At 32.6% G+C, this 27,659-nt stretch overlaps 1 protein-coding gene and 1 long non-coding RNA gene across 2 annotated transcripts; one reads left to right on the top strand and one right to left on the bottom strand.

Annotated features, from left to right (window-relative positions):
- The first annotated feature begins 10,124 nt into the window (after positions 1-10,124).
- Positions 10,125-13,057, top strand: LOC125866387 (uncharacterized). Its single transcript, XM_049546786.1, has 2 exons — positions 10,125-10,925; positions 12,410-13,057. Exons 1-2 carry the CDS (start codon positions 10,366-10,368, stop codon positions 12,975-12,977), a joined length of 1,128 nt encoding a protein of 375 aa, XP_049402743.1. The 5' UTR covers positions 10,125-10,365; the 3' UTR covers positions 12,978-13,057.
- Positions 13,058-15,209: 2,152 nt separating this feature from the next.
- LOC125866402 (uncharacterized) lies at positions 15,210-18,985 on the bottom strand. Its single transcript, XR_007446483.1, has 3 exons — positions 18,701-18,985; positions 17,490-17,540; positions 15,210-15,321 (listed from the first exon to the last, which is right to left on the bottom strand). It is a non-coding gene; the product is annotated as an uncharacterized LOC125866402 (long non-coding RNA).
- Positions 18,986-27,659: the final 8,674 nt, after the last annotated feature.

Raw genomic sequence — 27,659 nt, 5'->3', positions numbered from 1 at the left:
CTTGTTAATCAAATCCACAAATAAAATTATCTTTATAATATTTATTAAGGTTTTTTCAAATAAAAGTATAAATATATAAATAGAAATATTAACCTAATTGTTTTGTCACATTAAAACACAAAAAATGTGACAATATTCCAACCATAAAAAAGTTAAAAATAAACTCGTTAAAAAAATCATGAAACTTATGGCGTATCTAACACATCATGAAATCTATGGCGTATCCAACACTTCATGATCATCTTCATCAAGTATATCTGAATCAGCTTGTGGCAAGGTTGTCTTAACATCTTCATTTTCATTTGCAATTTATATGCGATTTCAATTAGTTAAATATTAAATAGATTTTGAGTTTGGATTCTCTTTAATTTTAAATTTTAATATTATATTATATTTTTTTAATTATTTTTATTTGGCCCACGGGCCGGCCCTACCTATATTTTTCAAGCCCCACAAATCAGCAGGCTTATTCAGGCCGGGCTAAAAAAACCCTTTTCTTAAATGGGCTCCAAAAATCTTAGCCCAGCCCTATTAAATCCCTGGTTAAGCCAGGCTGGCCCAACAGGCCTAGCCCATATTGACGGCTCGAATTGTACATAAAAGTTTGTGTGTTCTATACTTCATTTTGAATTATTTTGCTTTCAACTAGTTAAAACCACAAAAAATAGTTTCATTAGGTAGTCCTATAGATTAATTAAGAATTTAGATAAACTATAATAATTTGCTAAAATAAGATAAGAACTTATATAATATTTTTGGACTCTTTAGCATTTTGGGATTGAAACCCAAGATCTAAGATGAATTTTAGATCAAAACCTAGAATTAGAAAATCATTGATTTGACTTAACAATTGATATTAAAATTAATCCAATTTTGAATATTGAATTGAATTCTAGTAACTTATGGGTAACAGTAACTCGTTCATGTAATCAAATTTCAGATATCAAACCATTGGCCCCAAAGGTTTGCCTACCCGTTGAAATAAAAGTGAGATTTTCAGTTTTAATTCGCTTGTTTTCCCTTCAAGGCATGACATACATGTTTTTTTTCTTGGTTTCTCATTTGGTATCAGAAGCTCGTATTGGAGCTTCGATTAAATTCAGATCGTGCACTGCAAGATCCATTTGAGGGTGACACTCCCAACATAATTTTCTCTATACCTAGAGCTTGAATTTGAGACCTTTGGTTAAGGGTGAAATAATTCAACCACCACACCATAACTCAGGTTGGTAGGACATACATGTTGCTTGCTTGTATGCATTTAAACCGTTTTAGTAGGCTAGTTCAATTTTGAAGTATCTAGATTAGACCATGAGGTCCTAACCTGTGTTTATGTACTAGCTATTTGATGCCTCTAGCATAACAGTCTATTATATTGTCTTTAGGCATCGTGATGTAATTATATTCCATCTCAACTGATGATGTAATTTCTAGACAGGTTTAGTTTGCATATAATTCATAAGGATACCATGAGTGTGTTAGGGCGTCTGTAGGAATATTAAGGTATTCAACAACGAGTTATGTACCTTGTAATTCGCAGCGAAAGTCGTTGATCTGCTTCTTTAACAGGATTGCACTCAAGTCCGTTTTTGAATCACTGGGAAACAAAGATCTATTCACAAACTAGAAGTCTTCTTCTGTGTACTGATTGATTCGTCTCAGAAACTCAATTCTTTGTTTCTTACTGATCGCTTATTTTCGATTTTCTGTTTCACACGTTTTCCTCTCTTTACTTACACCTTTTTCCAATTTTTACATACCTTAGGAAAATACTCCCACTAGGAGTTTTTTAAGGAGAGGTTGAACAATTACTTTGTAACTGTTCTGCCTTATCCTTTAAAATGATTTATCCAATTAATTATTAATTAATTAATTTGGATAAGGCATGAAACAGATTGGGTCGGGTCGGGTCGGTCCACATGGGCGATCCACGACCCAAAACTTACATCTCTCCCTTCGCACATGGTGGACAAGACCCAAGTCAACATTACATCAATCAGACACACAATTCATACGACAAATAGTTCGTGCGACCTGTGAGCATTAAGAGCTTACCTTTAAGGTTTTACAAGCCCTACATAAGAATTCAATCACATGCGGAAAGAATTCACTATTATTTTAAGGACACTATTACTCACAATACCCCAGACTTCATTCACTACTTTAGTAGTTACTTATTTGATTCCTCATCCTCTCAAGGATATTAACTCGAGTTCATATTTAACTTTATATACACAATTACACTTGAGTGTAATAGCCGGCTTATGTATACAAGTTGAATTGTTCATTTATTCATCTTCCCTTTCTACTCGAATCTATCTGTTCCATATCAACTACTTTCCTAGACATGTACTGCATTGCTGAATCACTCATGGCTATTAGTAACATGCTAAAGTAGCAACACCAATTTGAAACTTCAAGAAACAACAAAAGGTCAAAGGGTATTTCATTGAAAAAGTCATTTTAACTTTTCTGGGTCTCACACAATGAAGAAGCAGAGAATATTCTTTCATTGACCCATTGATCGCTTGATACACGTGGTATGAAACACGTGCTACAATGTTCACACCTTAGATTGGTGTATATGTCTCATTCTTTCGATTATTCAACATCGTACAGACCTTGGTCTAAACATCTCCAGATGTTTAACCCTAGTTTCTCTCTTCAGTGATCCTTAAACTCATTTTCGTGGAGAAACTTTTGTCTGGATCACAAAACAAGTCATAAAATGGTAGTGAAACTCATCTCTTCACGTTCCCCGACGTAAGAGGCGATTGCTCATGTGAGAGAGCCAATTTCGCAATTTGTTCGACACTCTTTATTTCTTTATAAAATATCACATGCATACTACATTTGAACATAAATTCAATAGTTTTATATAAAAGAGGATATTATAACAATCAAGTTATTTTACAATACTGAAATATCATCATATTCTACGCAAACCTAGAGCCTTAACATGTTTTTTCAAACAATTCTCTAGAGATAGCCTTCTTAAAAGGATCAACTATCATTTCACATGTAGGAATGTATTGCAAAGTTATTTCTCCACTTGCCACTACGTCTCTCACAAAGTTATACTTGATGTTGATGTGTTTGGTCTTGCTTTGATACTTAGGATCCTTTGTGTATGCGATAGCCGCTTGATTATCACAATATAGAATCATGGGACCCTTAGAATTCTTTGCAATACTCAAATGCTCAAAGAATCTCTTTAACCAAACAATTTCTTGTACTGCAGACGCACAAGCCACAAATTCAGATTCCATGGTTGAAAGAGCTGTGCAAGTTTGCTTTTTTACGCATCCATGAAATAGCACCACCATTTAGTAAGAAAGTATAACCGGATGTTGATTTTCTATCATGCCGATCACCAACCCAATCTGCATCTGTATAACCTCTTATGAATAAATCAGATCCATTATAACACAGTGTATGATCTGCAGTTCCCTTCAGGTATCGGAATATTCTCTTTACTGCTTTCCAATGATTTCTTCCAGGATTGGATTGATACCTGCTAACTAGACTTACGGCATAACAAATGTCTGGGCGAGTACACATCATAACATACATCAAACTCCCGACAACACTAGAATAAGGAACTCGAGACATGTCTTCCTTTTCTTTTTCAGTCTTTGGACACATTTCAAGGCTTAAAGTTTCACCCCTTGCTACAGGAGTATCCATGGATTTGCAACTATTCATTCGAAAACGTTCCAATATTTTCTTTATATAAGTTTCTTGAGATAAACTCAAAAATTTCTTGGAACAATCTCTTTGGATCTTAACACCCAATATATAGTCTGCTTCACCTATATCTTTCAAATCAAACGATTTTGAAACCATAACTTAACAATTTTCACATACTCCAAATTATTTCCAACTAATAAAATATCATCTACGTAAAGAGAAAGAATTACAAAATTTCTATTGGACTTTTTCACATAGATGCAATGGTCTTCATCGATCATGGTGAAATCAAATGACATCACCTCCTTATGAAATCTTAGATACCACTGTCTTGAAGATTGCTTTAGGCCATAAATTGATCTTCTCAATTTACATACTTTATTTTCTTGACCTTTAACAATGAAACCTACTGGTTGTTCCATGTAGATTTCCTCGTTTAATTCTCCATTGAGAAAAGCGGTCTTCACATCCATTTGGTATAATTCTAGATCTAAACGTGCAACAATAGCTAAAAGTAATCGTATGGAAGTAAACTTCACAACTGGTGAAAAAATTTCCTCATAGTCTATTCCAACTTCTTGAGTAAAACCTTTTGCCACCAATCGTGCTTTGTGTCTTTCTATTGACCCATCCAATTTACGTTTAACTTTAAGAATCCATTTATTCCCAATAGTTTTACGTTCCTTAGGAAGGTCAACTAGATCCTAGACTTTTGTTGGTTTTCATGGACTCTAATTCTTCTTTCATCGCTTTTAACCATTCATACCTTTTAGGGCTCGATAAGGCCTTTGTTACAGAATTTGGTACATTCAATTCTGTAAGAGATACCAAGAAAACATAATTCTCAATCTCATAAGATTGTTTAGGTACACCTTTTCTTGTACTCTTACGAATTTTGAAGTTCAGTTTCCTCTATAGGATTTTGATTCATAACTCCCACTTGGATTAGGAATCATTTCTTGATCCATACATAATCCTCAATCTCATAAGATCATTTAGGTACACCTTTTCTTGTACTCTTATGAATTTGAAGTTCAGTTTCCTCTATAGGATTTTGGGATTTATAACTCCCATTTGGACCAGGAATCATTTCTTGATCCATTAAATTATCAAGTATGTTTGACAGCATCATCTGATTTTCTGAATTCAACATTTCGTACAGAGGTTCGGCTTCATCTATTTCACCTTTGGGAAAATCATTTTCCAACAATCTAACTCTTGTGATACATTTCAGTAATACTTCCATCCTCCAGTTCATCGATGAACACATACCCTTTGGAGCGTTCAAAATATCTTTTAAAGATACATTTCTTTCCTTTTGGACTTAGTTTACCAAACTTACCAAAAATTATCTTTAAGGTATGTTGCACAACCCCACGGTCGTAGATCATTCAGGTTTGTCTTATGATCAGTCCAAAGTTCATAAGGAGTGGATGACACTGATTTAGAAGGCACTTTGTTCAATATATAAGCCGCAATCAATAATGCATCTCTCCAAAAAGAGATAGACAAATTTGTCTGCGTCATCATTGATCTTGTCATGTCTAACAATGTCCTATTTCTTCTTTTAGCTACACCATTTTGTTGAGGTGTATAAGGAGTAGTTAACTGTCAAATAATACCCTTTTCAGTACTTAATCCTTCAAATTGTTTTGACAAATCATCACGTCCTCGATCAGTTCTTAAAGCTTTTATGCTTTTATCTAAGTGATTTCAACTTCATTCATATATATTTTAAAGTACTCAAGTGCTTCAGATTTATGAGAAATCAAATAGACATAATCAAAGCGCGTGAAAACATCAATAAATGTAATGAAGTATGCAACAACAGACCTTGCCTTTACTTTCATTGAACCACAAATTTCAGAATGAATTAATTGAAGTGGAAATTCAGCTCTCTCAGCCTTCCCAAATGGTTTACGCGTAATCTTTTCAGCAAGACAATGTTTACAAGTTGACATTTCAACTTTGGTGAAAGAACATAAATGTCTTTCTTTTGCCAATCTATTCATTCGATCTTGCCTTATGTGACCTAATCTAGCATGCCATGTAATAACATCAACATCATTGTTACTTGAATAACATGTCATTACACAACAGTCAACATAATAGTCATAAGTTGAAGGATTACAATCTAATACGATAAAATGGTCATAACGAAGTCCAAAACCATATAAAACATTATCTAGAGTTATTCTAACACCATTACGACTAAAAAAACAAATCAAACCAACGTCTAAAAGAACAGACACATACACTTAGTTTCGTCGAATCTCTGGAGTATAAAGGACGTCATGCAACATCAAGGAACGGCCACTACGCAAGTTCACTTTGCAAGTGCCTATACCTTTGACTTCAAGCCTAGCATTATTTTCTACGTAGATCCACCTTGATTTAGATGAAACTTGACGAAACTCCACAAACGCCTCTCTATCTCGACTCACATGGTCCCATATAGGATAAGATTCAGCTTGTAAAAAAGTGCTCGAAACCATATGTTGCACTTTGAGATGGGTTTCAAAATGCTTCATTTTCGGCTCATTGCATTCATGAGTGAAATGTCCCAACATTCAACAATTGTAGCACTTCATTTTGCTCTTGTCTCTCTTCTTGAAAAATCATTTTCCTTTCTTGGAATTTGGATATTTCTTTTTCTTAGAAGGTCTTTCTTAAGCCTCTTTATTTTTCCCATTTTTCTTACGCTTGAAGCCTGATGATTTTGTACCACTTGTTTCTGCCACAAAGGCATTTAGAAGCAACTTTTAGTAGCACCAAGGTGCTCATCTTCAAGTTCAACATGGTTTGCAATCATCACAAAAGTTTTGATGCCATGATTATGGGTCTATTTAACCTTCAAGTTTTTCCCATTATTGGGAAGAGATCGAATTACTGCATGAACTTGTTGCTCATCTTAAAAAAAAAAACATGACCAACACTCTTGAGTTGAGTTACCATGTTTGACATCATCCTAAGGTGTTGTGCAGTATTATCTTATTTTGGTTAATTCAATACATGGTTTATACCTCCCAGAGCATTTTTGCTCTTCCAGTATATACCGTATATTACGACTCCAGATGTCGTAATTATTACCATTAAGTTTTTCATCTTTGTTTAAGTTAGTAATGATACTTTTGATACCATGTCTGTTATCGACATATCTTTAGGCAAAATTTTTAACAATTATGCATGTGACATACACATTCAAGCAAATCAATTCTCATAATGATGTCATATTTGAATGTAAAATCGAAAAGACACGTATGCATCCAATCATCATCTACAAATTAAATATTTAACCAAAATTTGAAATTAACTTCTTAATGTGTACACTTATTTATTTTAGACTATAACCACACAGATTTGTATGTCTAATAATTAAACACCATATTATATTGCGCAATAGAATAATCATTCACTTATTCAATAAATAAAACTTAAATATTCATATCAAAGCACAATAAGAGATGTTCATTTCATACTTTAATAAAAAATAAAACTAATCTGATAAAAAAATGGAGTATGTGGATACACTTTGGGTGTAGCTTTACCCACTTAACTCTTATTTTTACATAGTACTTTCATAATTCTTCGTCATCCCTAATTTCGATTCTAACTTGATTAAGTTTATTCTTCCAGAATTCTGGCAAGGAATCATACAAAATAGCATATCCTTCACTATCTGTAATTTGAGGGTGACTTTCATAAAGTTTCTCAAATTTCACGACAAAGTTCTGGAGAAATTCTATTAAGCATCCATGGGGATCCATTTTCAAAGAATTAAACTCTCTTAGATCTTTTTCTATTTGTCTCCGAATGACCCTTCCTTTTCTTAACATACTTTGAGAACTCCCACTTGGAGTAATTTGAGCATGTTCCCGTTTAGCCATAGCTGAAATGGGAACAAAATAAAATATGGTTAATACCATTTAATGTGACAACATATGTCACAAATTTCTCATAATGTCAAGCAACTGTTTAAGGAACAGAAGGACTATTCGAATACTCAAGAACAATAAGATCCTAAAAGAGGACATATAAAAATAATAAAAAAAAATTTAAAAAAAACTTTTTTTTTTCCAGCCATTTGTTGAAAAAATTCATGTCTTGCTCGTTTTAAGTCGGTTTTCTTATTATAATATGTTTTCGGAAAGCTTAAAACGAGCAAATAAAAAAAAAAGAGTTTCCACCCAAAAACTGCACAACGAATTTCCAGGTTGCTCTAGACAGATGTAGTTTTTCGAAAAACAGAAAAAAAAATCTAATTTTTTCAATAATTTGTATCTCAGTCGCTATAATTCCGTTTTTCCATTATAATATGTTTTCGAAAAGCTAAGCACGAGCAGATTATGGAAAAAATAATTTCGACCCAAACATCGTACATTCTATTTTCAGATTGCTATTAAACAGAAGCAATATTAAAGATAGAATTTTTTTCTTAGTAGGACAAGAAATCCTATCTATTTTATGTTTGAAAATCAAATAGGATTCTGAATCCTATTTCACATAACATTAATCCACATTTAAGCGTAATGAAAATTAACATCATTCAATTTTTTTATTCACTGATTTTAAAATACATAGAATCTATTTTATTTCTTATAAACATAGATAGTGAATTCTCAAGTATGCAACACATGATGGGATCATAAACAATGACTCTGATATAGTTGTAGGAATATTAAGGTATTCAACAACGAGTTATGTACCTTGTAATTCACAGCGAAAGTCGTTGATCTGCTTCTTTGACATGATTGCTCTCAAGTCCGTCTTTGAATCACTGGGAAACAAAGATCTATTCACAAACTAGAAGTCTTCTTCAGTGTACTGATTGATTCGTCTTAGAAACTCAATTCTTTGTTTTTTACCGATCGCTTATTTTCGGTTTTCTATTTCACACGTTTTTCTCTCTTTACTTACACCTTTTTCCAGTTTTTACATCCCTTAGGAAAACACTCTCACTAGGAGTCTTTTAAGGAGATGTTGGTAACTGTTTTGCCTTATCCTTAAAAAGGATTTATCCAATTAATTATTAGTTAATTAATTTGGATAAGACATGAAACAAATTGGATCGGGTCGGATCAGTCCACATGGGCGATCCACGATCCAAAACTTACCGCGTCCAAATTGATCTTGAAAAGAATTTAACTAAAACTCATGCGCTCTTGACCTCCTACAAATTAAACTGTACCCATTTTACGATAAACAAATACATGACATACGATTTCAACATAATCAAGGCACCTTCCTCCTTCCAATGTATGAGTTATTCAACACATAGACACGTACACATAAAAGGTACTAATAAAAAAATATAATAAGTTAAAAGTTTTATGTCCATTATATATGGTAGGTAGTAGCTAGAAGGCCATTGTCAAGAGGAAAAGAATGCGATGAATCTGGAGTTGTTGCTTCATTATGGAGCATTCTCCCATTTATATAGCAAGGAAAAAAGGAAATTTAAATTTGATTATTATAACAAATAAAGTATTGTAATTAGTCTAATTATACAATTTTAATTTTTCTTCCTGCTGTCCACAAAATTCCACTGCTTTTCTGCCAATAAATCCACAAAGTTTAACAAGTAATTTAAACTAATAACTTCACAGAAATGATATTGTAATACGTTCTAGATGGTCAAATGCCTGCTCTCGTCTTAACGAATCCCCATAAATAGACCCTTTTCAACTTTGAAAAATTATACACATGCAAACTTTTTTTAAAAAAAACCCAATATAATACTCTTGATATGACCGAGTCAAAATTTTTACTAAATGAGTTCAAAATATGAAGAAGTAAATATATGAAAAAAGTCAAAGAAAATTCAACATCTACTATATATAAATAAAAAATATTTAAAACATGTATAAACAATATGAAATCGTTTGGTAGCTAGTTAGTTTGAAGGTGAGTTATGCATGTATTTAATTCTGCATAAGTAAAGCCATGCTTGGTAATTCATTCGCACTTTAGTTATTCATGTATAAATTTAATACGGTATTTAGTTTGCAATTTAAAAACATGCACAACCAATACATGTATAAATTATGAGGAAAATTACGTATTGTTTTATGTAAGATATAAAAGATGAAATAACTAATACATGAATAATTAAACTCAGCATAAAATAGTACATAAATTCCTTCATAAATAATCCTTACATTAACTCTAACCAGTTGCCAAACAACCTCTGTAATTTTCTGTCGAACATGATTCACCCTACGTTGCTCCACCCCTAATCATATTATAAACTACTCCATAGTAACTATATATAGATATTTTCTAACAATAACAATACACACATAAATATAATTTACGTAGTTAATACTCATCCAAATATATCCCATGTGAGATGAAGAGAATCAAAAAGAAAATGCTATATATTTGTTACTATTAACAAACTAGCCTACTTTATATTCCTTTATACACCTAATTAATCGATCCGTCGGTGATCATTTTACATGTACCCACATGCTAGCAACTCACTAATATAATTTCATCAAACTATACTATAGTACTATATCTTTTTTGGTACCATCCAAATATTCCAATTCGTCCTCATCTCCAACTATATGTCTCCAACCAAAACAATTTATTCCCCTATGTTCCAATTTTTGATTTCGAGTTGGTAAGCTCCATTCACTTTTCTCGATTTTGTAATTTGTGTGACCAAACAGTATGTTAGATCAAAGAAGAAGTTTCTCATTCAGTTCCTTTGATTTCAATTCTTCAAATAATAGCGCTAGTCTCTTCTCTTCTTCATCTTCTGATGATTTTTTTGCGAGTAATTTCATTATGTATGATACGGAGGATGATGATGGTGATAATGATGATGGAGCGTACATTGAAATAAACCTTGATCCATCGCGGTCTATACAAAAAAAGGTTAGAGAGGAGAAGGAATTTAAGAATTCTAATTCTTCAGAGGTGGAGTTGAGAATATCTTTTTCATCAACTGGAATTCCCCCAACTGAAACGACGACGACAACAACATGTGGTACCACACAACATGCACAGGGAACAACAATAACAACAACGACGACGATGAGTAAGCCTAGGAGGGGACGCCTTTTCGTATCGTTGGCTCGCATTGTAAATGAGTTTGTAGCTGCATCGTCCGTCAAGACATCGAATTCAGTTAAAGCAATAGAAGCTAATAATAATGTTGCCCATGAAAATCGACCTGCTCATGTTCTGCCCCTCTCTAAATCTGACTGCGCGGAGATGATACGGACCAGGTAAATCTTTTTGGAGTTTATAGTAACATATTAGTGCATGATTAGGGTGGTGGCTCAATAGAATTGGTGACCTAAAATCAATCTATCATAATTAAAAAAATAAAAAATAAATGGACATCATCCCCAGACCAGGATTTGCATTAAGATCATTAAGGGGTGTCAATGGTTACAGTAAAAAATAAAAAATAAATGGACATGATCTCATGGAGTTTTTGCAACCCCTTAACTAATAGACTAAACCTTCAACTTATTTTAAGAGGTGTCAATTTATGTATTTATATTTATTAAACTAAAATTTGACCTCTATATACAATGTAATTTTCCTATGAAGGGGTGTCACTCGACACCCCCTACACCAAGGGTAGGTCCGCCCCTGATCATCCCGTTTAACTAGAGACTCCGAGTTGGAGTCTTAAAATAAAAACAATCTTTTTGTCTCTTTAATAGGTCTTGCCTGTCTCAAAATCGAAAAATTCATTATAGATACGGAATATCATATGAAAAAAATTGAGGCGCGCAAAATTTGAAGTCTAAAGTCCTTTCTTTAGTGGCTTGACCTTCTGGCCGGCCTATATTATTGATTTTTTTTTTACAAGTTCAAAATTTCATATTTAATAAGGTTTATGTATGAATATTTTTTGAAATAATTTAGTGATACAAGATATTATTTATAATAATATATAAAATTTAAACTTTTTATAATAACCCTGTCAAAATTGTGCTGCTTCTGTATTCAAACATTTTTAAAAAATGGTCAATGGTCTGTTGCCTTAATAAATAAGTTTTGACGAGCAGGGGGGAACGTGGGGGCGGCAGAGGAGAATAAAATGAAAAGTAAACCAAAGACTAGAAATTAGGACCACGTAAATTAAATGAATTCATATTAAAACTTACATATATAACTTCTATTTATAAATATATAATTGTCAACTTTACTTTTTAGTCAACTTTAAAACGTATACTTTTCTATATTTAAGAATCTTTTAAATTCTTAGTCCCAATGTTTTATAGTCATAAAAATGCCATAGCATGCATATAGTTGTATAAAAATGGTTAAAAGTTAAATTCATATAACTTAAATTCTGGATCCATCTTGCCTTTGATTCTATGGTTAATTTGTATCTGTATTATATTTTCTTTATTGAACTTCATGTCCAACTAAATTTTATCGTATAAAAGTAAGTCGATAATAAAGTATAAGATTACAACTTATTGTAAATAGTATGTGCTATATATATTTTTTTAATTGAACATTATGTCCAGTCAAATGTTATCGTACAAAAATAAGTCGATGATAGAGAATGAGAATACAACTTATTGTAAATGGGGAAGATTAGTAAAGGCAAATTTGTTCAATTTTACCAACGATAAGAACATATTTAGAACCAAATTCAAATGAAGGGCAAAGTAACTCTATTTCCCATCGTTAAAGAGCATTTTCCCTACTTTCATTATGTGTTAATAATGTTACATTATTTTTACAGGAAAGATTGCACGATGGTTCCTTCAAAGAACAATGGCATTATGAACTTTATAGTAAAATTGAAGTACAAAAATATTCCATCAATGTTAATTTCCATGGTAACACCCAAACCCAAAAACGGACAAATCCGCGCTAGACAACCCTTGCTACAACGAGGGCGTAGTAGCACCTGCCGGGGCAGGGATCCAATGAACAACAACAACAACGATCTGATGAAACTAAAAACTCGCAACCATTCAGATCTTAATCATCAAGATGTCAACCACGACAAATCAACATCATCAGTCGCGGGGATAATAAACTTTAAAACAATGAGAGGAGTATTAGACGCTCTTATTGTCAAAACTAGTCGTTATTGCACGAGTGCAACAACAGGAGGGGGATTATTATCTGGCAATAAGCACAATAACAGTAAAAGTTGTCCGAGTTCTATCAAGTCGTCACCAATGCATAACATCGTCTGTGATGACGACGTTAGAAAATACTCGAGGGATAATTCTGTTCAGGCAGCCATTGCTCATTGTAAGAAATCATTTGGAACACAAGCTGAATTTGATTTTCATATTTGACAGTGTTCTCGATCTTAATTGAGATGATTTTTGTATATATATATAATAAAAGGTTGAGTAAGGGTCCATATTGGCCAATGGATGTCGAGCTATTGCAATTCTTTTTCTGCGGTGAGTTGGGTTCAGAACATTGAATTTGGAACATATGTTCTATATATCATAAATTAAAGTACAAACCCCAATCATGTTGTGATGACAACGTTCCCAAGGGTATCCTACTTGTTGACCCCCCGCAATTGAGTAGGCAATTGATCACAAATACCAACGGACAGATTCCGAGTTCTTGAAATCGGCATAATGTCTAGAATCTGCCCCGTTGGTATTTGCGATCAATTGCTTACTCAGTTACGGGGGATCAACATGTAGAATATCCATGGGAATGTCATCATAACATGATTGAGGTTTGTTTTTTTAATTCGATATATAGCGTATATGTTCCAAATTTAGTTTAATTAGAATACATTTGGATGTTAAATTATATTTTATTTGGGCTCGGTATTGGTTGGGCTATGCCCGAGGTAGTGTTTATTTTTTTATTTTGAGATTATTAATAAAATATCGAAATTTTCTTTTAAAAAAGAAGAAATCTATGAGATCTTTAGTTCATTACATCATATTAAACACAAAAGGGGGAAGTGCTTTTTATTAGAAGTTCTTTTCTCATCTAACTTAATGTCAAAATTCTTAGCTAATTAAGAATGAAAATATCTTATCTCATCCATCACAATCCTCATAGACAATCCATTTTGTGTGTGTTGTACAATTATTTGATAGATGCACAATTTTTCATCTGCATATATATATATATATATATATATATATATATATAAAGGCATCTACTTTTATCATGATCCAAAAATGGACGTGATGACACTTGTCTATTCCCACCAAGGCAAGTCTATCTCAATCCAACGAAACGAAAGAAATGCGGAAAGATAAAGCAAGACAAGATAAAAGTGAAAAACTTATTCATTCTATTATAGCCCCAAAATTTGGTTATCACGTGTACAAGTCACTAATACATAAAGTGCAGAGTTTAAATATAACTACAAGTCTCAATGTCTTTATTTGTCAAATAGAACAAAGCATAAAATATGAAACAATAGGGCCCGCTAGGATGACAAGCAACTTCCTCTCAAAGTCCTTTAACAAACCTCAAAAATAGAAGAAGAAGAGAAATCACTCGGTACCATGCTCAGAACCTAAACAAGTGTAGAAGCAAGGAGTGAGTATCAATCTACACGATACTTATCAAGCAACGTAATAAACAATACAAACTAGCTAGAAATCGAATACTCCTTTCATCCCAACCGAACCTCCTCAAACTACAACCTGCAAAAAAATTAGTTCAATCTAACAGTTTCACAATACACAGTTCACAAGGCTTAGCCACACAGTTTAGTAGTCACAATTCAAAAATCAGCACGAATCAAGTATGTCAATCACAAGTAACAAATAGATCAATCAGAAGTAACAAGTAGATCAATCACAAGTAACAAGTAGATCAATCACAATAGTCAACTCTTGCCGGAACCATTTCCCTTTTGAAACAATTTCACTAGCCGGAATCATTTTCCACCGGCTTTCACTACAAGAAATCAGGCCTTTAGCGGCGACAGAAACTGCCACAATAAACCCAAAAGTCGCCACTGATTACTTATAGTGGCGACTTTAGCGCCGTGGCAAGTACTTCCATAACTAAAGGTCTTTTGTGACGACCTACTTAAGTCGCCACAAAAGAAGATATTTGTGGTGACTTCCCTCGCTACAAAAACTAATCTAACACGCCACAAAAGTAGGTTCCACAAAGTTGATACTACGTAAGTCGCTACTGAAAATTGAGTTTCAGTAACGACTAGGGTCGCCACAATAGCAATGAACATTTGTGGCAATTGTTATCGCCACTACAAATGGCTTTTAGTGGCAACATAAATTGCCACAAAAGTGTTACAGATTTAGTGGCAATACTTGTCGCCACAATAACATGTGATATAATGGCGACTTTTGTTGCCACTAAACTTTTTATATCTTTAGTGGCAACTCTGATTGCTACTAAAACCTATTTTTTTGAACAGTTTCACAATTTCTATGACCACTAATTTCTGAAACTAATATACATGTACATTTCAATAAATTGCTTTCATACATTAAAAACATCAAATATTTTATTCAATAAACACAAAAAATTGTCAAGTTGAATAATGCAAATACTTTAACGATAAAAAAAGTCAACTATATTACACAATAGTATATTGTTCAATGATATTATACATATGATATAAAACACACAATGAAGGCCTTCAAACTTGTTCTTCGACTCTGTTTGTGTTCTAGAATCTTGTCCCTATAATTAAGAGTAAAAAAATATAATTACTTTGACAACTTTCATAATATAATACTAAAATAAAAGAAGTAACAGAAGATTGGCAAAAGCATTTAAGAAAGCAAATGACATGAATATGACCGATGAAAGTTGCACAAGATAGTTTGACCCTAGTATACTAAGCTCATCTCTAATAAATTCACAAATATATTGCCTAGGAGGATCAACATGGACCAACTAAATAACTAAAGCCGAATACCACAAACATGAGAATTGAAAGAGAACTAAGTTCAACAACATACCCAATGTAACCCTATAAGTGAGGTATGAAGAAGGTAATGTGTATGCAGTCCATATCCCTACTTTGAAAGTAAAGAGATTGTTTCCAATAGAGAATCACATTATGAACCACATTATTTGGACAAAGGAGTTCATGCACATATTTTTGATAGGTTGCATAAAAAACTTTGTTAATACACAAGACAAAAGGAATTTCTAATTATATCAATATTTCTTATGATAATGAGTATTGCAATAAACCCCTAGAAGAAATGTTAATACATCAGTTTACTCTCATATTGCATCCATTAAACAAAAGACTAGGCACACATGAGGTCTAGAAACAAACTTGAATGCTTTCCAGAAAACACGTAAGGCATCCGAGCTATCCCAACATATATAGAATGAGCCAGTAACTTAAACTGTAAAGCACTATCACGTTTACTCACATATATAGACTAAGCAACGTAAACTACAATGAACTATCACGTTTGAATTTAAAGTACTTCAGCATAACACTAACATGTAGAATAGAAGCAGTTTCACAATAAGTAATCTTGGCTTGCAGTCGACAAAAGGAAAGAATCAAAATTGTGAGATATATTAAATAGGTTTACCGATCAGATTATGAATTAGTAAGACTTTTTAATTTATTTAACTAAGTTACCTTTTATCCAAGCAAGGCAGCCAGACAAATAAACAACTACAGGAAGGTCATGATGAGTAAAGTATTAGAAAGTACCTTGAGGAACTCCAGATTATGTGATTTAAATTAAGTCTAGAATTTTTTTTTTAACTATTTTGAGAATAAAATATATTTTTGAGCTCAAAAATAAATTTTAAACTTACCTAACTTGAGTGCTACAGACCTGGTTAAAACTACTAAAAGCTATTAAAGTAAAGATCAAAGCCTAGAATAGGCACAACCTAATGGAAGAGTTTTAGGCTGGATGATCTTCAAGAGACACAAGGGTCAAACCTTATATCTAAAAATTATCTATAGGATGCTAACATTATTTGTCCTAAAAGGTAGATAACTTAAACATTATTCCATAAATGTTTTCTTTAAATCTGTATTCCCAACAATACTAGTGAATTTTCATTCGCTTAGTACGCATCTAAATAAAGATTTTTCAACTTAATCGACTAGATGATATTGTTTCATCTAAAGTTGACTAGATAACAATAATAAAAAATCACCAAGATTTAACTTATTTCCCTTAGATTAAATAAGAAAACAAATTAAGCTTAAGTGGATGAAAGTCTAAGCTAATCTTGGCATAAGATATTAACTTCACATATCCTTGTCACTCTATAGAACCTCAAATATAAAATGGACCTTTGAACCTCTAAACCCCACTGAATTTGATATTGACTTTAGATCCAAGGGAATTGTGTAAGCATCAGGTAAACTTAAGCATTTAGAAATAATACTAAATGCAAAATTATTACGGAGACAGAGATATTGGAAGACAATATAAAAGAATCAGAACTTATATCTATGGTGTCACAATGTTCTCTTAGTCTGTATACAAATTTATACTACTAAAGATCAAGGAAATATACAATTCATGTGTTTCAAACAACAGAGTACGATCCTAGATGTCAATGAAAAAGGCATGTAAGTAATAAGATGCATCATTTATTGTCAAATCTTCAAAAACTATTAATGTTGCTTATATTTTTCATTTCAACTCGGAATATCCTAAAATAGTCAAGAAGAATTCGAATATCCCTAAAATATCATGAATAATTAGATTGATCGGCATTGTCTTCTTACCAATAATATCAAGTTAATTTAATATATTTGAACATAATCAAGGTGATAAGTGATAAACCAATGTTATTATTAATATAACTCCTACATCTATGACATCCTCACAACCATAGAAAAAGAGGAATTGACTTACTTGAATCAATTGTCTCTGCATCATGAAGGAACATAAATATAAAAAATTTCCCTATAACCAAATAAGAAAAATTATGAGATGTTAATTGGATGATCAAGGAAAGTACTTCCACTACTTAGAAAAACATCTGGAGATCCCTACGAATGCAAATATTCTTTTCCACTCTCTATACTATATATTCAATCCACTCGAGCTTTTGAAAATAATTCTCGAATTCATAAGAACAAGCTTCTCCATCCAAACTTGAACATTCAAGATTTTGCAGCAATAATATATTAGATGTCATTGCTCTGTGGAGACGTTAGTGAATCAACGTAGGAGATTATAGAAGATAAAACATATTATATTTATTTTTATTTGATTGAATAAACCATAATTGTTTCCACCGTATGTAGTGACTATAGTTTAGCTAATAGAACTTAATAAGAAATGAAACTTTTTATCAACACCATTTCTCATCTATTTCAAATCTCATTTTGCACTAGCCTTACTGATAGGTACTTCTACTCATTCTTGGAGCCTTGGGTAAGAAATTCTACATATTCCACACTGAAAGTACTTGGTTGATTGGTATTGCATTGAGAATACTAGATATTTATTTTATGTCCTTATTCACCTTTAGTTTATAAATATTAATCCTTTTAGCTCTAGCAAGAAAAAGAGAACTACTTTAATAAATTACTTAGATGCACAACATAAGACAACCTTTCATTAGCTTTCTAAGTATATATTAAGCCTGAGTTCACCAGCAAGCAGTAACATGAAAGTTTAGATATTAAAACATATAATCTTCATGGTATCTTAAATAAGAATGTACTTTCATAGAGTTCAGATAAAAACAGACCAATCAAGATTGTTGTTTAACTCATAGAGTTGATTTTCTATCCAATTAGTAGCTTATTCATGGTGTTTTACTAAAGAATGGTTATTAAGTGATGGGAAAAAATTGAAGTCAAACTCAACTTTCAAATACAAATAGCATCATCAGGAACAACCACAAATTGTATTAGTACAGTCTCTTAGGTAGAACAGAAACAAAGAATATATCAGCTAAATCAGAACAAGATCGATCCTCCAAAGATAAGATATCCATGGACATAATCTTTACTCAAAATAAAAATAATTTAAGAACACAGAACTTAAACAGATTCTAACACATTAGAATAGACAAAATTACATCAGTGAATACAAACAGAGAATCAAAAGCTTACATTTTCAAGCCTGTAGTGAACTAGGGCATTGGGAACGCCGTCAATACTACTTCAGTATGTTCAAATCAAACACTTGCTTCCGATTGAATAAGAATTTGAGATCTAAAATTCAGTAGGGCTTGGATGGTTTTTGGTTAGATTTGAGAGAAAAGAATGAAGAGGAGAAATATTAAAGAGGAACGAGAGGAGTGAGGAACGCAAAGAGGAAATCGCCGTAGAATAATTTTGGTGAGAGGACTTAGGGTTTGCGGGAAAAGGACGACATGGGTTTTGTGAAATGAGATATTGGGGAGGGATTTACAAATCATACTAATGTAAATTATCTAAGATTATTTATTTAAGTTCAAAAGGCAAAAATATTGTTTTAACAAAAGTAGTGTAAGCTAGTTATATAACCTTAAAAACACAAAAGATATGAAATATAATTAATAACACTGATTTATTATAATGTCAAAATAGTCACAATTTTTTATTATAATGTTAAAATAGTCACAAATTATCCAACATCTTTCTAGTTATAATTATTACTATCATTCTTCTTTTTCCTCTAAACTATATAATATATATAAGGCATAAATGATTATTTCATAAAACAATAAATAAATAAATAAATAAAAACGCTTACTAAACATTGTTATGTTAATTAATGTTTTTTTTCATTTTTAAGTCAGATTATTATAATAGGTGTTACTCCATTAAATATATTGAATAACTCCATACCTATTAATTATAAGCACAATTTTCATTAAATATATAAAATAATTTCAAATTCACTTTATAACGCCACAACTATAACAATCAATAATTAGCATCATAGTTTTTTAATCTATAGTTCAACTTTTAGCAGCGACTTAGTCGCCACAATAGATCTTTCTGTAGCAACTATTTGTTTCTCGCTACAATGCTATATTTCAGTTAGGTATTATCAGGAAATATTGTACACATTTGTGACAACAGATAAATAGTCGCCACTAAACCATTACTTTCAGTGGCAATTACAAAGGTCGTCACTATAAATATCAGCTTCTGTGGCAACATTTTATTGTCGCCACAAAATCCTTCCTTTTGTGGCGACTAATTTTGTCGCCACAAATTGTCGTCACAAAAAATCATGTTTCTTGTAGTGTTTATATCACATCACTAATCGGAACCATTTCCCTTCGGCTTTATTTCATATCACTTGCTGGAATCATTTCCATTCAGCATAATATCACTAGCCAGAACCATTTTCCTTCGGTTTTATATCACTTCACTAGCCGGAACCATTTCTCTTCGACTTTATATCACATGTCTCATCATGATGTACAACAATCAATTAAAATAAGCAATTTCACCTCATAAGGAAGAGACACCAACTCAAGCAATTCAAGTCCACGTTCATGCCATCAAAGCATTTCATCAATCAATCAAATAGGGGCCACAACAAGGAAATTCACAAAGCATAATGATCAATGTTGCCTTTTAATTAATCCCTTTTTAGTTCATTAAGATTAATCAAGTGGATCAATGAATCCATCATCTCATTCTCATTACTCTCCAACACACAATGAAGAGAAATACACGATTCTACTAGATTTACAAGGTTTAATAGATCATTTGCCTTAATTCAATCAAATGGTCAATGCAAGACTTGAGTCTTCCCCTTCCAAAAACGTCCAAAGCCACACAATATATTTCAATCAAGTAACCACAATAAGATTTGGGAAACAATAATGCCCACATCCTATACTTTGAAAAATTGGTCAATCAACTCAAAAATCCAATTCCGAAGATGAGGTTTGAATATGAAAATCTTTACTTGAAGATATTACCCAAGATATTTGGAACTCATTGGTGAAAATCATTTCGCAAAAGGAATTAAAATCAATTCACAATCTTCATTTCAGTTTAGAACTTAAGTTTTTGAAAAACCTTGTCATTTGCCAATCAATATTCTAAGTTTTGATGTTAAAATCCATAAATAATCAAAGGGAATAAAGCTTTAGGGTAACAAAAGCTTACCCAAAAGATTTAGCGCAAGAAATCTCTTCTAAATTGCCTCCAAAGATTACGCCATGCTCAAAAATGAAAAATTGGCTAAAACCCTGAAATGGGTAGGTCTGAAATCCTCTCTGATGTCGCAAAAGCAGGCCCAAGTGAGCTTAAGCGGTTATCACTAAAGCAAACTTCAAAAAAGTGGCGCCTCTCGCAATAGCGAAGCCTCATTCGCTTCTGCGAACTTAGCTTAAGCGAACAAGTCTTCCCAAAAACGAGGTCTGCAGGCTAAACAAAATAAACACAACCAAACATAAATCATTGAAGGAACCCTTTGAGATTTGTTCGAAACCCTGTGCACTTAAACCATATATGAAAATCGACTAAACTTGATGTTTCAGACTCAATGAAACTACCAAAATACGAATGTGAGGTCTCCTTGACCCAAAACTCGTGAAAGTCACAAGAAACTAACATAATGCCTAAAAAGGTTAAAATAAGCTCGGGACCTCTAAAAAATTAACCAAGACCTCACCTAGGCATAAAATTATCCCCCAAATGAAACGGAACTCTCGAAACTCCAATCCAAGCATCCGAACCCCGAATGCTGACCAAAGTCAATCCAAAGGCTAAATTTCCACAATTTTCTAACTTAGGACCTCAAATCCTCAAAAGACTCTGAATCTGAAACCGACGACTCTCTTAGACTAGATTCCACATTCTAGAACTGATAGAATCGATAAAATTTCATTCTGACACTCGAAACTCCAAAAGACTCCAAAAACCATTTTTAAGCAACTTAACCTTTCAAAATCATAAACTTACCAAATTCTCAACTTTTAACTCAAAGTTCGAAATCAACTTTTCAAACTCAACATAAAAGACTTGGGGTCAATATCGGGAGGGGTAAAACGATAAATTCACGAAACTTTCCAAAAATGATCGACTGGGTCATTACATGTAAAAAACCAACAAAAGGTTGTTTTATTTTTTTTTTATCACCAAACTACTCACAAAAAGTCAAAAACAACTCTAATTTATATTCATAACCAAACATTATTGATTTCCAAATATCATTTTTCACTTAAAAAACAAAAACTATTTATTTTCAATTTTGACAAGGAAACATGGTCAAAAGCATATCCGGCTCCCCTCCATTACCCCTTTCTTCCATTTCGTCAAGTGCACGTCTAGATTAGAGACATGTGTCATATTTAAAGTTTAAAGGTCAAGATTACATTATATTAGCAAATATCATAACCATAGTTAAGTCAATTAATTTTAGAAAACTACTCTCCAAATTTGGTAAGGATTACAATATATTCTATACAAAATTTGATATTTATTAATATCATTAATTTCATATTATATTTTTGTATTTAAATATTAAATTGTAAATTTTTAGTTTTAAAGCAATTATTTTTAAATGATAAAAGATTGCTATTGTGCGTTCTTTTGATTACTTCTTAATTAATTATGATCAATTCCAACGTTCTCCTTTTTTTGGGATCATTTTTCAGCTTATTTAATTCTACTAAACAATTGCTAGAACGGAAAATGGTTTTTTTTCTATTGCTACAGTACGTTTTTAAAAATATATATATAATTAAATAATTGGAGTGGATTAGTAAGATAAATAAAATAGATATCTTCTTATTTTTTTATAATAAAAATAGTTTAAAATAAAATTAGATTTTAACAAAAAAAAACATTTAAATTGATTGTGTGACTTCTTAAGTGAAATAAAAATAGTTGAGTGACTTTCTAAGTAAAATATCAAAAGTTGAGTGACTTTTGAGTTATAATCATTAATTGCATATTATATTTTTGTATTTAAATATTAAATTGTAAATTAAAAATATAAGATGTAGTTTGTTCTTAATGCAATTACTCCTTCTTGTCATAGTAATGGTTTCTTTTAGAGATGTCAAATGAGCGGGTTGAGTTGAAACTGGAGATATTAAAATGGGTTGAAATAAAAATTGGGTTGGGTTCTGACCCGCCCAAGTTTTCTTTGGGCTCAAATGGGCTTAAAAGCAGGTTGGGTCTTGACCCGCCCAATTTGACCTGCTTAATCTCAATAATTTTAATATATTGTTATTTAAGTTTTATAACCATCATTTGAATTTCAACTCAAGAAAATTATTTTTTAAAAAAAGTTACAAATGGATTGATAAATCCTAAAAGATATAAAATAGATAGTAATTCATACCTTTAAATAGTAACATACATTAGATCAACGAAAATAAAGAGTCTTAAAACGGGTTGAAATTGGAGATTAAATTGGGCTCAATTGAGGATTTTCTTAAAATGGGTTAAGACTTGATGGATTGAGATTGAACCCAATTCAAATTATCTTAAACCCAATTCAAATTATGAGCAGATTAATTACCTATAATTGGGCTCATTTTTGACGCCCCTAGTTTCTTTCTTATATATTATGAGTTTGTCCTCTTTTTATTCAGTTTTGTTTAATTATTGACTGAATTAATTCATGAACTCCAAGTTAGAATAAATACTTGCCAATCAAGGTTCTGTTTAGACAAGTTATATATTAATATGTTACCTGATACATATTATCCTCTGCACCGAACCTAGATGGGTTCAAAGTTTTTATTATGAAAAAAATAATTTCGAATAGTGTTAGTCAAAGTTTTTATCGTTTAATTCTAAAAATGGAAATCACGACAACTAAAAATAAATTGATCGAGGGAGTACAAAATTACTTTAAAACACCTTAAATAAATCAATCCATATGCTGAAAAGATATTTTGGGTAAGCTAATTATAATGGTCTCTTGCTCATTTATTAGTACCTTCACATGGTACGGGGTTAAGCTGCAACCACATAGTTTTTTTTTTTGGTTTACCATTCGGTGTTCGGTATCCACATTGGAGCTCGACTAAATTCGGATTTGCGCCGGAAAGTCCCACATTGAGGGGTAAAGCACTCCCAACAAAGGCGACCCGTACCAAGGGGGCTCGAATCCGAGACCTCTTGGTTAAGAATGAAGGAGTACTTATCACTCCACCACAATTTGTAATTGTATGACAGATCTGATCTATCTAGATGAGACGAGAAAAAGAAGAGGGAGATGAAGATGGCTTGAGAGAGAGAATAATCTTGTGATTCTTATTATTCAGTATAAATAAAACTTATGAGTACACTTATATAGAACTTAAAAGGAAACTAATTCTAATTAACTATACTAATCCTAACTAACTATCAACCAGTTAATTAACTAACTTTCAAGAAGTTAACTAACTACTCTAAGTGACTCCTTCAATACTCCCCTCAAGTTAGGTACTCTAAAAATGTTTTGAATACCTAACTTGGAACTCAACACCTCATGCTGCATTTTGGCCAAACTTTTAGTTAACAAATCTGCAGGTTGTTCATTTGTAGGAATATACTTAGTAGAAATCATTCCTTGCATAACCTTTTCTCTAATGAAATGACAATCTATCTCAATGTGTTTAGTCCTTTCATGATAGACTGGGTTTGCTGCTATTTGTATAGCAGCCTTACTGTCACTATAAACATTAACTGGAAGAGTAACTTCTACACCAATCTCCTTTATTAAACCAATTATCCATACCAATTCTGCCACTGTTAAAGCCAAGCTTCTGTATTCAGCTTCTGCTGAGCTTTTGGAGACAGTTGTTTGTTTCTTTGACTTCCAAATGATAGGAGTCTCTCCAATCTTAACTACATATCCAGTTACTGACTTCCTTGAATTTGGTCATGCAGCCCAATCTGCATCACAATAGGCTGATACCTTCATGTTCTCATTGCTAGACAATAAGACTCATTGTCCTGGTTCTTTTTTCAGATACTTCACCATTCTAATTGTTGCTTCCATATGAGACTGTTTGGGAGCTTGTAAATATTGACTCAGAGTCTGTACACAAAATGAGATATCAGGTCTGGTCATAGTGAGGTATATAAGTTTACCTATAAGTTTCTGATAAGACCCTTGATCAGCCATAGGTTCTGCTTGTGTTTTGAACACATGATCATCATATTCCTTTGATGTTGACTTAATATTTGCATCCATAGGAGTCATAGCAGGCTTTGCAGCCCCTAGACCAATTTAAGAAATCACCTCTAATGCATACTTCCTTTGATGCATTCGAATACCTTCCTTTGATCTAGCAAACTCAATACCAAGGAAATATTTCAACTCTCCTAAGTCCTTCATTTTGAATGCTTGTTGTAAGCACCCTTTGGTCTCATTGACCAGCTTTAGACTATCACCTGTGATAAACATATCATCCACATAAACAAGAACTATTGTGATGCCTTCTGTGCTTTTCTTAGTAAATAAAGAATGATCCTATTGACTTTGTTGAAACTTGAACTTAATAAGTGCCTTAGTTAGCTTAGCATTCCATTGCCTAGGAGCTTGTTTCAATCCATACAAGGATTTCTCGAGTCTACACACTGTCTTAGTCTCCATGTAAATCTCATCAAACAGATCACCCTACAAAAAAGCATTAAACACATCCATTTGATGGATATGCCACTGTTTTATTGCTGCAATAGCAAACACTAGTCTAACAATTTTCATTTTCACCACTGGGGAGAATGCTTCTTGGTAATTAATCCCTTCTTTTTTACTATATCCCTTGGCTACCAACCTAGCTTTAAATCTTTCCACTTCACCATTAGCTTTGTATTTTATTTTTTAAATCCATCTACAACCAATAGGTTTTTTTCCATCAGGAAAAGACACTACCTCCTAAGTGTTATTTTGTTGTAGTGCACTAACTTCTTCTTTCATAGCTTTCACCCACCTAGGATCTGTGATTGCTTCAGCATAACTTCTATCTGTGGATGTAGAAAAAGCTGCAACATAGGATTGATATTTGGGTGCCAAATGATCGTAAGCAATATACTTGGACATAAGATAGGCTATTGTTCCATTCATACCTAAGGAAACAAAATTTTTTAGCCAGACAAGAGGATTTCTATCTCTTTCAGACCTCCTGTTAACTCCACTAAGTGTCATTTCCATTGGACCAGTTCCTTCAAGCCGTGTGCTATCAACATGTTCTAGAGGTGTTGTATCTCCATGTGTCAACACTATTTCAGTCATATCATTGATATCATACTCAGGACTTCCTGGAACAAATAGTTTGTTACATGATTCACTAGTATTTGCTTTGAAAGGAAAGATATCTTCCTTAAATATATATAACATCCCTGCTAACCACCAACTTTTTTTATTCTAGATCATACAACACATATCCATTCTGAGTCATGGAATATCCCATATGCACTGCCATTCTAGACCTTGGTTTTAGTTTATCAAGCTCATGCACTACCTTAGCATAGCAGAGACACCCAATTACTCTTAAATGTGAGATACAAGGTTTCTTGTTGTAGAATACTTCATAGGGAGATTTTTTTTTTATGTAAAATTGTAATTGGCAGCCTGTTGATAATATGTACAGCAGCTAACACACACAGACCCCACAAGTCAATAGGTATCTCAGTGTGGAACCTTAAAGCCCTAGTTACTTCTAGTAGGTGTCTGTGCTTCCTCTCAGTTACCCCATTTTGTTGAGGAGTATAGGCACAACTAGTCTGATGAACTATGCCTAAGTTATTGAATAAATATTTGCACACTGAATTGACAAACTCAGTATCATTATCAGACCTTATGATCTTAACATACTTACCAAACTGAGTTTTAGCATACATAATGAATTGCTTAATGACCACACACACATAAGACTTCAATTTTAACAAATATACCCAAGTTAACCTTCAAAAGTCATCCACTATAGTGAGAAAAAACATGTTACCAACAAATGTAGGTACTTTGTAGGGACCCTAAACATCCATGTGTGCAAGATCAAAACATGCTGAAGTTTGTATACTACTTGTAGGAAATGAACTTCTAACTTGTTTTGCATGAGGGCACACAATATATTTATTCAAAGTATTTGCTATACATTCAGATTTTACTGCTATAAGCTTGTTTAGAGACATTATAGAAGCATGCCCTAGCCATTTGTGCCACACTGCAAGTGCACTACAAACTCCTTTGATTTTTCACAAGCACAACTGGGACTTGGAACAAGAGCTTCAAATTCTTCCCACAAACTTTTTAGTTTAGAGAAATATGCAGAAATTGTAGAAGTACCTTGACTCAATGTAGCAATTTCCTTGTGAAGATTGAAAGTTCTTGAACCATCAATCTTGTTGAATCTTTCATACAAATCATCCCATACTTCTTGAGCATGAGAGGCATACATTATACCTCCTAGCAATCCTTTTTCCACAGAATTCATCAGCCAAGACAATACCACAACATTCACTCTTTCCCAGTGACTCCACATTTGTTCTGGAAACACTTCTTTCTTACACGAACCATCCACCATTCCCAATTTGTTCCTTCCCAGTAAAGCTACTCTTATTGACCTATACCAAATCGAGTAATTTTCAACTCCCGTTAATTGAAATTAAATGATTTGTGTACCACTTACATCAGCAGGGGAAAGAAATAGTGGATGATTATAGTCAATCCCAGTCTTCTGACCAGATTCAGTTGATTGTGGTTGTGTAGATTGATCTTCTTCCACCGCCATTGAAGCTTACAAAGAATTCTCAATTCCTTCTAATTACCAGACTTAAACAACTTTCGATCTAACGTGTGGATCGATTCTTTCAACTAGCTTAACCAGTTGCCGATTGCTCTGATACCATGTAATTGTATGAATGTGACAGATCTGATCTATCAAGATGAGACGAGAAGAAGAAAAGGAGAAGAGGAAGACCTAACTAACTATCAATCAATTAATTAATTAACTTTCAAGAAGTTAACTAACTACTCTAAGTGACTCCTTCAATACTATCCTTGTTGGTGCAGCCACATATTGTTACAACAAATTTAAAATAACTTTTAACGATAATAAATATACTCATTAACAAAGAATAATAAAGTCTTTATTGACATTAGTTAATTGTCATTGGATTC

The sequence above is a fragment of the Solanum stenotomum genome, chromosome 5 (genome assembly GCF_019186545.1).
Source record: "Solanum stenotomum isolate F172 chromosome 5, ASM1918654v1, whole genome shotgun sequence".
Taxonomy (NCBI): Eukaryota; Viridiplantae; Streptophyta; class Magnoliopsida; order Solanales; family Solanaceae; genus Solanum; species Solanum stenotomum.
Note: the sequence above shows the minus strand (reverse complement) of the source record. Positions and strands in the feature narration are given on the sequence as shown.